General features: G+C 43.3%; 1 protein-coding gene across 4 annotated transcripts in view; it reads right to left on the bottom strand.

The window, feature by feature from the left end:
* The window catches only part of wt1a (WT1 transcription factor a), a 31,545-nt gene that overhangs the window by 13,617 nt on the left and 3,977 nt on the right, over positions 1–13,951 (bottom strand). For 2 of the 4 annotated variants that reach the window (XM_020604467.1, XM_020604468.1), the window contains exons 2-4: positions 12,683–12,805; positions 11,274–11,376; positions 2,037–2,120 (exon numbers count right to left, since the gene is read on the bottom strand). In XM_020604467.1, coding sequence (XP_020460123.1) covers positions 2,037–2,120; positions 11,274–11,376; positions 12,683–12,805 — 310 coding nt within the window. The remainder of the gene's footprint in view (positions 1–2,036; positions 2,121–11,273; positions 11,377–12,682; positions 12,806–13,951) is intronic. The other 2 variants (XM_020604469.1, XM_020604470.1) reach the window with 1 other exon arrangement.

Raw genomic sequence — 13,951 nt, 5'->3', positions numbered from 1 at the left:
TGAAGTTGTCTTGTTGTTGGCTCAACAGTGTGGTGTACATCTGCTTCTGCTGACTCAACATCTCTGTTACTTGCGCCGCTGAAATATAATCCTCTTCTGCTTCAACATCCTCGTTCGCTTCTGATTTATTAGCTCTTTTCCCTCTTGTAGGCATTTTAGTAGTTGTAGAATTTGTTCAAAGACTTGAAAATGTAGAAGATGTGAAAAATCGTAGAACAGACAAGAGGAGCAGTAAAGACGTCTGCTCTCGCTTGCAACCCGGAAACCTTGACTGCACTATGTTTTTGAGCCCATTTGACACCTTACTCCATACTCTCTGTTGCTCTGACACATAGTGACACAAAGCACTCAACTCTAGCATCAACCAAAGGATGAAGACAAACACTTTTTAATTGAGAGCTGGACATTAATATAGATTTTACTGTTGCTGGTCTGGTTGGCACTGCAGGTCATCAATCTTTCTGTTACATCAGCTTCTTGGTCCACAGTAAGATGGACACTCACAGCCACAACGGGGCAATCATGTTTATTTTGGAATTCTGACCTATGGGGGCCCCTCAGGACAAAGCACATAGAAAGGTCAAGGCACAAATATCACAAAAAGTATGACTTCTGTATGTGTTTTCAGATTTGCAGTGCATTTCTGGCCACAGTAACTGTCACATCCCTCAAAGTCACATCCCTCGAAACACAGGCCGAGGTGGTGGCGTGGCAGGGATCTTTGACTCAAGCCTATTAATCAACCCTAGACCTAAACATAGTTATAACTCATTTGAAAGTCTCACCCTGAGTCTCTCACACCCAAACTGGAAAACTCAAAAGCCTGTTCTGTTTGTTATTGTATACCGTCCACCTGCTCCTTATTCAGAGTTTTTAAGTGAATTCTCAGACTTTCTGTCTGATTTAGTGCTTAGTACAGATAAAATAATCATAGTAGGCGACTTTAATATTCATGTAGATGCCGACAATGACAGCCTCAACAATGCATTCTGTTCATTATTAGACTCAGTTGGCTTCTGTCAAACTGTAAATAAACCCACTCACTGTTTTAATCACACTCTTGATCTTGTTCTGACGTATGGCATCGAAACTAAACACTTAATAGTCTTTCCTCAAAACCCTCTTCTGTCTGACCATTTTCTAATAACTTTTGAATTTACATTAATGGATTATTCTTTATGTGGGAAACAGTTTCACTACAGTAGATGTTTATCTGACTATGCTGTTACCAAGTTTAATGGGCATTCAGACTGAGTATGGTAAATGCATCTCTCTGCTGTGTTTTTATGCAAGAGGCTGGTTTGGTCAAGGGGGTGAGAGGTTGCAGGGGGAGTGTTGTAGGCGTCTACGATACAATGCCAAGTTGGTGTACATGGCTTCATTAACATTTCCTGCTCACAAGTTTCCTTTGTGTTTTGATTAGCCATGCTACTAATGTAGCCTACTCTACGTTAGCACTGGTTTCTACTACCAATGTGTTGGCACTGATGGATAAAAACATGTTTAATGCCCAGTACCCTAATTAACATGAATGCATGTTGTTTCATTATGCTGTTTTTGGAACTGTGACCCAAATTCGAGACCGAAAAGCAGTGAATGCTCATGCTAACAAGGTAAACAAAAGAGTCTTCTTCCCATGTGTAGTCATGTTCTGACCATCCCCCATACTGTATGTGATTGCTCAGCATAGTGCCTTTGCTGGATGATGTCACCATCCGGTGTAGAAAAAGTTGTAACAGACTCAAATGTTGCCGCCCGGGGCTGCATCATTTTGCTGGAGGCCCCTGCAGTACTACTGTTGGCTGCAGTAAACAAAATGCCCCTTAGATATGAATGGGGAGGACTGCATTTTTTCATACCAAAAAGATTTTCAGGAGAGTGTTACAATAAGTTGTTCCTTTGGGCACAGAGGCTGCCATTGCTGGTCCAAAATGATCAGTCTGTTCTGCCTCTAGTATGTAATCTGCTGTTTATGCTAGCCAACAAAAACTTCACTGACTACTGTTGTTTAAAGAGAGCGATGGATGAATTCCTACCTCTTTATGGTGGATGCCAGTGTATTGACAGGGTTCCATGCCACACAGTCCAACTGAGAGGTCATTTGATATAAATTGTCTCCGCTGTGGAGGAAAGACAAAATGTAGAAGAAAAGCTCATGAGCTGTGCAGTGGGTTAGCAGGAGGAGCTGACGTTAAAGAATGAGCCTCAGACCGACACCAAGAAAGCTAAATTCTCCCATAATAGCCAACTTTCATTAAAAGCAGCAGAGTCCACAGTCATTATTTCAACCTGCCGTGTGATTAAATACATTGCCGCAAACAGGTGCACACACACACACAGAGGCACACACATTTTCTTACACACTAGATTTATGGTTCTCATCCCCTAAGACCACAGTCCCTCTATCACAGCAACTGCAGGCTCACAGCAGTCTGGACAGGGTAGGTGCTGTGCCTGGTACCCTGCTCATTATGCTGCTATTATTTTACAGAGGAGCAGGGGCACACAGCCAGCAGAGCACAACCCCTGTCTCTGCTGAAATATAGCCAGAATGAAGGCTAAGCATAAGATTTAATGCACAGATCCATGACTTTTCAAATAAATGTCTGCTTTCATTTTCTTGATTAATTATTGATTTCTGAAAGTTATCTTGGTCTTAATTTTCTGCCTTAAACATCCAACATGTTGTGCAGTACATCTTTTCTTGGAACCCCTCTAATGGCCATGGTAGTTTTTGTCATATTTATCCAGGTTTTGAAATATTTGTCCTTGACTCACTGTGTTTCTGTAAAAACTTTTTATAGGGAGAAACAAGGCAAAACAAGTTCTAGTGTTTACAGATATGTCTGTTGTTATTCAGAAAAACAACTACAGTATTCACTTCCATAGTATTCTTCGTGGCTAGATATTGTACCACTAACACTTTTTGAATAAATCTGGAGTATCTGCACTAAAAACAGCAGCCTGCTGTTTTTCCTAAAAGGTAGGGTTGGCAACCCTGGATAAACCAGCAAGAGGAAGCTTGATTTTGAAAGTAGACAACAGAAGACAACAGTTTTGTTCTGTCTTCTTTCCAAAGCCACTCCTTCAAAACACTAAAACATTGCCTGACTACTTATTAGGACTGGAGAATTGTCAGGCACAAATGTCACACCCGATGGCGCAAATGGGCTTGCACTGAAGGCACGACAATATCTGCCTCCTCCTCCGGGAACAGAGGCGGCTGGTACCCCAGAGAGACCTCGAACAGGGCCCAACCTGATGCTAAACTGGGAAGAGTATTATGCGTATACTCCACCCAAGGAAGAAGAGTGCTCCAGATGGTTGGCTCAGTCCCGTGACATATCGAAGGGTAACCTCCAGCTCCTGATTAAGGTGCTCTACCTGCCCATTTGTCTGGGGATGGAAGCCTGAGGACAGACTGACCTTAGCCTCCAGGGCAGAGCAGAAAGCTGTCCAGACTTGAAACACAAACTGAGGTCCTCAGTCCTAGACGATGTCTGCTGGGTTTTGGTGGATCCTCAGGATGTGATAGATGAGGAGGTCAGCTGTCATTCGGGCTGAAAGGAGCTTGGGTAGTGCCACAAAATGGGCTGCCTTGGGGAACTCTTCCACTATGATCAAGATCACAGAGTTAGCCTCGAATGGGGGAAGCCCTGTGATGAAGTCCGAGGCTATATGCAACCAAGGATGACTAGGGATGGGGTCCAGCTGGAAGCTGATGTAGTGGCTTAGCTTGGGCACAGGTGGGGCAAGCTTGGATGAATTCACAGGCATCCTTCTCCAGGGTTATCCACCAGAAATGACAGTTTAGTAGCGAGGTGATTCGGTGGATTCCAGGATGTCAGGTCAGCCGAGAAGCATGTGCCTATTGAAGTACCTGGGAGCGGACAGAGTCAGGCACAAACAGGCAGTCCAGTGGACCCCCACCCGGGTCTGGTTGGGATTGTCGGACCCTCCTAATGGTGTCCTCGATGTTCCAGGTGACTGTGGCTATCACGCAGGAGGGGGGGGCATGATGGGTTCCAGAGTGATGGTTTCCTGCATGGATCTGAACTGGCAGGATAGGGTGTCTGGTTTCTTATTACAAGAGCCAGGCCTGTAGGTCGAAGTGAAATTAAAGCAGCCAAAGAAAAATGCCCAATGAGCCTGACGAAGATTTAGCCGCTTGGCTGACTGAAAGTAAGCCAGGTTCTTGTGGTCGGTCCACACCAGGAACGGTTGTGTGGACCCTTCAAGCAGGTGTTGTCACTCCTCCAGTGCTAGCTTGATGGCAAGTAGGAGCATGGTCCTTGGTGGACCGCTGGGACAGAACCACCCTGACCCCTGTGTCAGATGCGTCCATTTCAACGATGAACTGCCATTCCGGGTCGGGCTGAACCACGTTAACAATTCCTTAAGGTGTAGAAAAGCCTGTTCTGCCTCTTGGGACCACACGAACTTCAGGGACGTTGATGTCAGTTGAGTGCATGGAGCCACCACTAAGCTGTAACCCCGGATGACGTGACGATAAAAATTGGTAAAGCCCAAGAAACATTGGAACTCCTTCTGGGTGCTTAGCGTAGGCCAATCAGTGACAGCTTTGACCCTTCTTAGGGTTGTCTTTGATCCGCCCACTCTTGATAATGTAGCCCAGGAAAGACACTGTGTCTATGTGGAACTCACACTTCTTCAATTCCACTCCAGCAACCAGAGGAGCACCTGCCTGATGTGTTGGACATGTTCTGCTTGGGGCTGAGAAAATATGAGGATGTTGTCAAGATACATGAAAATAAACCTGTTCAAGAAGTTTCTTAACACATCATTGATGAGGGCTTGGAAGACAGTCAGGGCATTAGTGAGACTGAATGGCTTCACCAGGTACTGAAAGTGGCCCAGAGGTGTCTTGAAAGCCATCTTTCATTCGTCTCCCTCCTTGATCCCCACCAGATGGTAGGCATTTCTCAAGTCCAGTTTAGTGAAAATGGTTGCTCCCTGGAGTGACTCAAATGCAGAGTGGAGAAGTGAAAGGGAGTACTTATTTTTGATTGTGATATTGTTAAATCCTGATAGTCTATGTATGGCCTGAGACTGCCATCCTTCTTGCTCACAAAACCCCCCCTGCCCCAATTGGTGAGGATGAGGGGCAGATAATACCTGCTCTTAAAGAGTCTCTGATATAGTCCTCCATAGCTTGTCTTTCAGGTTTAAAGATGTTATAAAGCTTGCTTGATGGAAAAGTGGCCCCAGGCAAGAGATCTATGGCACAATTGTATGGTATCTGAGGTGGTAGGGATAGGGCTAGGTCCTTATTAAACACCTCACCCAGGTCATGATATTAAGGTGGGACATTGGACAGGTCTGGTATTCGAGCAGAGAGGGGTGGTTGAGCTGATCTCAAGCAAGAGGAGGAGCAGGTGGGACTCCATCTAGTGGTAATGCCCATCTGCCAGTCGGTCTGGGGATTGTGAATCTTGAGCCAGGAATGACCCAAGATTAATGCAGATTGAGGAGATCTGAAGATTTTAAAGTGCAGGAGTTCCTGGTGGTTGCCTGAAATGACAAAGGTGACTGGTTGGGACTGATGGTTGTTGCAAGCTAGGAGTTGACCACCAAGGGGATTGGCTATCAGGAGGCGTTTGAGAGTTTCAGTGGTGAGACTTAATTGGGTGGCTAATTCTTGGTCCATAAAACAGTCAGCGGCTCCCGAATCAATCAGTGCGATGAATGGGCGTGACTCATGTCCAATACCAGGCGCTGAAGACAGGTATTCTTCTTTGGGGAGGTAAGAATGACCTGCCAATACCCCCACACTTATTGGCGAGTCAGATCTTATGAGTGCCCCAACTGACCATGGTAGAGGCAGGTACCCGTTCTTAACCAGCAAGCCCGCTCACTAGCTGACAATGGTGCCTTACCTAGCTGCACAGGCTCCTCAGTATTGTGGACATGAGGTGGGGTCAGCCTGGCACATATAGTGACTGAAGCCCGGGAAGGCCCGATACTGCTAGAGCTGCAATGCATGGTTTGAGGGTAACTGGGACAAGAGGCTTGCTTGTGGTGGCATTCCCGCAGACGGTTATTCAAGCATGTGGCTAACGAGATGAGGGAATCTAGATCTGCGGGTTCATCCCAGGCCACGAGCTCGTCTTTGATTGAGTCTCCTAGACTATTCCAAAAAACCCTGCAGAGGGCTTCATTGTTCCACCCCGCATCGGCAGCCAGAATACAAAGCTCTGTGGAAAATTCTGCAACACTACAGGCCCCTTGTTGCAAGGCTGTGGATTCTGAGGATGGTCCAGGGGAGATTAATGACATGAGGGCAGCTAGCTGGTGAGAAAACTGAATAACCTGCTGGGACAAAGACTGAGTAGCTTCGGCCTGTAAACTATGGGAGTGGTCTAGATGTCTCAGCAGTCCCCCATAATGTGTGAGGTTGGACTGAAAAGATGATTGTCCAGAGTCTGAGTCTCCAGAGTGCATTCTTGGCCAGTCCTTTCTGTTAGGATTGGTGGATTCTCAGGCTAAACTAAAACAATGGTGGACTCAGAAGGCAAGACAGAACCAGGACAACTGGTAATTTATTAGTTTTCACAAAGATGTGAATGAACTACAGGTATTTGGAGACTCCACTTGGTTAGAGAGGAGTGCCCCAGCATGAGCTATAGCTTGTGGTTTGGAGGGAGTTCAGAGTTGGCAAGGCTAGGTGGGTAGGCAGGAGAACTGGTGAGGAGTTGGCCTGGGGCAGAGTCATTGGTTCAGGAGCACTGGGAGCCCACCGGTGGGTTGAGCAGGCTGGCAAGCAGTTGATGTGGTGAGAGTTCCAGGAACAACAGGTGAGTGGTTGGTGAGGCTGGCGCACCAGGAACCAACAGGTGAGAGAACAGGTGCTGGCGATGAGGAATATTCTCCTGCCTGTTAAGTAGGTACAAGATGATTAGTTAATCTGTCACTACTTGAGTCTGCAGCGCCTGAACAGCACCTGCCTGGCAAGAATGAGAGTGAGAGGCAAGGAGAGGGAGAGAGACAGGGAGAGAGAGAGGGAGCTGCCTACTACTTACAGATTTCAGGAAAATAACAAATGCCCCCCAAATCAAACAAAACCGATAATTACGTGTCCAGCAGAAATACGGCCACTATGGCCTCACTTTTCAGCCCCTTTTGTTCCCTCAGTTGTGAAAATTGTTCAAAAGCCACACTAATGCTAATTCTGGTTTTACTTTCTGCAACATCCAGCTTCTTTTCAGTTGTAATTTTCTCAAATGCAGTGCTACCCACTCAGACCTGCAGCCCCGATCCATAGTTGGGGGCCTGTGGTTTATGGTTAAACTGCTTTAGCCCTGGCTCGTAGCGATAACTAGCCTTTGAAGTCCGGGCTTTTCTGGTGGGGAGAAGTGAACAGGGAGCCCATCTCACTACATTCAAAACACAGGCTTTACTCTGCCTTTATTCCACCTTGGTAAAATGAACACTGCATGTGTTAACTGCATTACAATCCCATCTATACAGTTAGAGCTGCCTGCTGTCTGGCTGCATGTAAAAGAAGTCTGTTCTCGGCGACAGTGTTCTCACTCTCACACTATGTCCGAAATGGGAAAAACTGGCCTGTAACAATGGTCTCCTTTTGAGAATGAAAGCTGCTGTGGGGACCTTCTCTGCCATAGCTCACTAGCTTTAACAATCAAAACAGTGGTAACACATCAGCCTGCACCTTGTGGGAGGCTTTTGGCTCACACACACAGTGCACAGGCAGGGTGTGCCAAATAGGAAGTAAGTTGACAGGCAGGTGAGCCATCCAATGGTTTTGCTTGGGATGAATAAAATTATTGGTCAGACATTTTTCAGCCCTGCTGCTGATCTGTTTCTTTATGTTTTCAGTGCATTTAATGTTTTCATTGCCATAAGAATGCAAAGAGAATTTCAAGATATGTAACAAAAAATGCTTCTGGAAGGAATCACCAACCCTACTTTTAAGCCAGAAATGACATCAAGTTAGTCTAGTTAATGTCTAGTTACTGTACATCTACTGAGCTGAAGTTACATACAGGAGAATATTCCTGAGCTGAGTTACCAAGGCCTCCAATACTGGCCAACCTAGGACTTCCTGAGGTTTCTCTTCCCACTACCCCACAGGGCGACATCAGCAGCCCTTCAGATGTCAGAAAACAGGATGTGTTTATATTTCAAATAATGTTGGCTAGATATTTTCCTCCCATTGCTTATGATTAGAATTAACAGTTGTTATGCTTATTAATGTATTGATTTGTTAAAAATGTAACTTAAAATCAATTTTAAAATGTAAACCAAAAAAAGGCTTCTCTGTGTTCACTGCTGACTGTTTGATACAATACAGCAGCTAGTCAGGTTACAGTGTGCCTCTCCACTCTGTGCCTAAATACTTTCAGGCGTCTCTTAGTGTTTGGTGCTTTGATAAGACCCAGTGTGTGTGTGTGTGTGTGTGTGTGTGTGTGTGGGTGGGTGGTTGTGTGTCTGTATGGATTAATAAAATCTCAGCATGTTTTCGTTTCATGCTGTTCCAGCGAACCAAACTGACTGCCTGCAGAGTAAATACAGTCCTGCTGGTACCAGGATGCGAGATTAGACAACTGACTCAACTCCTATGAGCCTTCGCAGTTGTGTGTGTGCATTTGCCTGCATGTATTCTCTGTGTGTGCGTGTGCGTGTGCTGAGTAGATATCAGTTGTGTTTATGACAAAGAAGACCCTCAGACTGACACTTTCAGGAGAGCCATATAGCCACACATCTCTCTCTCTCTCTCTCTCACACACACACACACACACACACACACACTAAAACTTTAGTATCCATCCCTGCTGTGGTATTTACAGAGGATTCTTCAGTTCCATCATTGATGGAAAACACAGCGTCAGAGGCATGTGAAGAATGTTTCATTTAGAGACAAAACAACAAGCAAACAGTGTGGACAGTGTGGAGGGGGACCCCCTTAAAATGTCTAGTTTATTAAACTGGGAGCAGGCCTATTAAAACCTGTGTATGATTTATAACTACGTTTATGTTCATGCATGGGCAGTGGTTCCATGCAGTGGAGTTGGAGATTTTGCAGTTTGCAGTCACTCATATCCTGATCAGAATGTGTGCAATGGTTTGCACTATTTTACACTGGTTTGGTTTTGTCCAAAGAGATGTGGAAGAAAGAGCTGAAGTGGGATTGAGAGACAGTCAGAAAGAGAAAGGGTATATTAGGAGAGCAAGTAGAAGGAAAAGTGATCTTTGAAAACTACAGGATTGAGACTGGTAACACAAGGAAGCACACAGGATAAGAGTTTGGAATGAGATTTTCTTCCGCACATTGATGGTTTGACTCGTCTGCATCAATTAGAAGATTGCAGTGAACAAGGAGGAGGAGGGAGGCTGCTACACCAGTGGTTACTCTGTACCAGTGGAGAGTAATGAAAAACCAGTGAGCTGTCCTTGGCTGGTTGAAGACCAGACATGCTGCTGTGCTTGTGTGATTGAGCTTGTTGACCATAAAAAGTTGAATATCTTGCAGCATGTGTCCTTGTTTTCCTATAAATTTGCTTTAAAGGAATTTCAATAAAGTACTGACTGATAAATGGACAAAATGTTGATACTTTGTAGAAAGTGAGCAGTACTTCTTGGGAACATTTGGGTTGTGGTGTGTAGGAGGAAAAGGGAGGATAGGAGGGAATAAAAGGTTAGGATTGGGTGTGGCTGGAGTCGAGCTGGTCAGAGTGACATGTTTTGCTGGGACAGGGGAATGAGGGGGTTTTTGGACTCACAATATTAATTTAACACCTGTATGTTTGTTTTATATGGGTGAATAGTTGGCGTGTGAAGTAAGAGCTTTTCAAGGTGAATATCTCACTGAAGGAGTAGAAACCAACATGTAATGATAAAAGAATCACTCCTCAAAAAAGGGAAGGATGCTCTGATATCACAAGCCATATAATATGATCTTTTGCTGCTTATTTTCCCACATTATTCCAAACAGGCTTTGCCATGTAAGACAGTTCTTCACATGTAAATAATAAAATTGGTAACGAATGATTAATAATGCCTGAGTTTTATTTAGATTCTCTCCTTTCAGGGTCCTGGTATTGATCATGCTGTTGCACTGTCATGACTTACTGGGGCACCCAAATAGATCAGAGCTGTCATTAGTAACACCTGTGCTTTTCATACTAAGATGAGTCAAAATGTTGCCTGTTGAAAAAAGGTCAGTCATTAAATGTTAAAACCAACACTGTCCAAATGGCAAAACAAGCAACAGCACGTAAAGGAGAGTGAACCAACAGCAGAGCTGCTTGGTGGATCAATGTATGGTTGGAAAAAATGGAAAGATGCCAGTTATAGCTGTGGTTTACTCTCAGCAGATTGTAGTTGAGTGGAAATATTTGTGAAGTCTCATTCATCTACTGCAAATCTGTCTGTGTAAGTTTGTGCAAATCACAGACTGATTTTAACAAATGGCTTAATGTGACTCAGCCAAATGAGAGACTGTCTGTTCTCACTGCAGGTTTTTACTGTATATTATATGTTAATGTCATTTGTTTTTCCCTGCTTAATTAAAAGAACTGTCTAAAATGTACAGTAATTAGAAAACCCTTTGATAGCTTGATTGATTCTCTATCAGATGTCTATCAAATATGATTATATTATATTATATTATAACAGGTGCACCAGTGTGGTACAATAACGTTGCATAAAACTACTTAAAATCTTATTCTTCTCTTCAAATATGTGGAAAGAACTTTTGTCAAAAATATGAAAGGCATGTATTCTCAAAGCTTATCATCTGTCCTGAAAATAAAATAAGATAAAAGTACACTATCCAAATATCCACAATATATTTTTATCAACCCACTTTCTATCAGATCTTCCTGTTACTGTTGATTAGCGCCATGATGTTCGTACAGTCCGTGTGGTGTGCATAAAGCTACCAATCAGCAACATCAGATGCTAGAGCTTCAGAACAGTGTCGGGGAGAAAACTACCCTTCTCGTGTTAGAGTCAGCACAAGTGAAACACCCCAAAAGCACCCAGAGGAAGGAGAACAAAATTAGAATGGAAGCTGCGGTGGCAGACAGACCTGTCCTGAAGGTGAACATCCTGTTCACATCCTGTTACCTTTCACTGAATTACTGCTGTTTGACACGGAACAGCCAACAATGGTGTCTGAAACCTTTCCAGCTTTAGTTCTGTCCACTTGTTTGTTATAAAAATAGGTTTTGAAGACAGCATGCTATGCATGTACAAGGACTGTGTGTAAAAACTGTGTATGTGTGTGTTACCTGTTGTATGGGTTTCTCAGCAACAAGGCCTGGCTGCCTGTACAGCTGTCTGAGGGCGTGTGACATCCATAGACAGGAGGAGGTACGGGATACTGCTGCTCACCTATATCGCCCACACACACACACACACACACAATTACAAAACATACATGCAACTACATCTGAGCCTCTGTATGCAGCAGTAAGTCTAAAGATGAGCACTGTTCTGCCCTCTCCTATTTTCTCTACCTCGCGTCATGTTACTCTCTCTGAGCTTCCTCAACAGTGTAGTGAGTGGCTCCCTTGACATTTTCCCACTTTCAAAAATCCCTCTCAGCTCCAATTCACCCAGTAATTTTTGCTTAAAATTTATAGCGGCACCTTCACAACGCACACACACACACACACACACACACACACACACTTAAATGTTTACCAATAACATGTACAGAGGTGGGATTAAAAGGAAAGGTGGGTGGATGAGAGAAGGGAGGAAAAGAGGGAGTTTGTAAATCAGGATGTGGCTGATTTATACCTCTGACAGGCAAGGTCACTGTGGAAACATCAGAATAAGGGACAAGACAGTCCCTAAGTGAGGGCCATGGAGCTGCCGTACAGATGCAGCTGTGCACTCACATAGTGCTTTAAATACACGTGAAGATCTTCTTTTGCTCTTACTCAAAAACTTTTTTAAAGATAATGAACTACTGGAAAGATAAAAATAGATCCACAAATTATTTTGGATGAAATATATGTTTTCCAGATTTATGCAGGAGGAGTGAGATGAAAGGAAACGCCCTGAGTCTGGTATCGGCAGAATAATTTGTAAGACTTTTGTTAAAGGTTATGTTGCAAGTACATTTAAACCCACTTTAATGTTGGAGGAAAGGAGCAGTTGGTCAAAACAGAAGTGAATGTAACTATCTGCTTTACTATTAAAACACGTCATAGCAGTTGGACGGACGCATCTAAACAGACAAGACGCAACTAAACAAAGACAGCTTAATGCGCTGTTCATAATCAAATTATAATTAATTTTAAGACAAAATAATACATACAGTATTGCGTGTTGATACTAACCCTCACATTCCCTAAACATTATCCAATTTAAGAGTGCAAAAGTATTTCTATAATTTAAGTTCAGAAAAAAGGCATAAAAGGCCTTTTTAGCTTGAAAACATTAAAGCCCCTTTCTCCGACTCACTTCTTCTGCAGTTACTGCTTTTGTAGAACACAAAGAGACACAGAGAGACACAAAGAGTTGTGTCTGAAAGAAAAATTCCCTTTAATAACACTCACAACAGGTTTGTTATGTGGAGAGACAAAATATTTGTCCTTTACTGTATATGAAGGGGTGTGAGTCAGACACATTCAAAGACTGAATCCACATAGTGCTGACATACTCAAACACATACAGTAGACACACCCACCCATAGTGTTCTGCTGAGTTAAAGCATCTTCATGTTTGAAGGAGTGGTTGGAGAACTGTGAGCTGTGGTGCGTAGGAGTGTGACCGTAATTACCGGCTCCATCGAACGCAACCGTGCTGTAACCTGCAACACAGAAACACAAAGCATTAAGCTCCCCACCAGGCCATTTTCAAATATAACCCATCAGAAAACATACATTACTCTCTTAACACTCAAACTGATAACTCACTTCTGTAATTATATGATTAGATCACCAGCTGCAATCGCACAACACTGGTGTCATTTCCCCTCTAATTTAACAGTGGTATTCTCACTCATAACAACTATTAAATTGTTCCAAATCTGGATATAAATTTGGATTTGTCTTTTTGTGTGTGTGACATAGTCAAATGACTGAAAAAGTAGGAAGTAGTAAAAAAAAAACAATATGCTTAAGATTAGATTTGCAGAAAAGTTGCTGCTTTTGAACAGAGCAGAAGAAAGTTGTGTGATGTGATTCTGATCAGGTCAAAGACTCACAATAAACTTTGGTTTCTCTCCATGGAAAATCTGAAGAATCTGCTGCATATTAGACCTCAGACGTCCTTTACCCCTTCTGACCCACAGTTAAACACAGGCAATGGATTAACTGGACATGAAGATTTGTTTTCAAAACTGCTTTAGAGACACTGGGATTTCATTTTATCATTGTCAAATTAATTCACCTGGCAACCTACAAAATATAGTTAAATATTTATTCCAATCTCTTTTGTTTTTTTTAATGGTAGCAAATTTTTGCAACCCATTTTTGTAGTAATGCAGTACTGCAGCTTCTATATTTTCCTTTGAAGGGTCTATAAGCAAAGCAAATGATACTTCAAAATGGTGATACAACTGAGATCAGTTACATAGGTAAAAAAAAATACCCATTATGAATCAGGCCTCATAAATGTGCACCCACATGAGACTCACACACAAACACACAATGGTGTTTGGAGGAGGCCTGATCAGTGTCTGACACCCCAAACCAGACCTGACTCATGATTCAGGCTGCCCTAAAGGGCACAACACACTCTCATAAATCATCCACATACATGGACACACACACACACACACAGTCTCTCACTCTCACGTACATGCTTTATTAATTAAAAACAAGCACTTTCACCAACTTTCCTCTGTGAATCGGTGGGTGAGGAAGACTCATCAAGCTTTCCATTTATCTTCCGCTCACCCCTGTGTGACTCCTCTCTCTCTTTCACTCTGTGTGTTTTTGTGTAGGATTTTGTT

This window comes from Monopterus albus, unplaced genomic scaffold (genome assembly GCF_001952655.1).
Source record: "Monopterus albus unplaced genomic scaffold, M_albus_1.0 scaffold65.1, whole genome shotgun sequence".
In the NCBI taxonomy this organism is placed as follows: domain Eukaryota; kingdom Metazoa; phylum Chordata; class Actinopteri; order Synbranchiformes; family Synbranchidae; genus Monopterus; species Monopterus albus.
The sequence above is the reverse complement of the archived record's forward strand: the minus strand, read 5'-3'. Positions and strand labels throughout refer to the sequence as shown.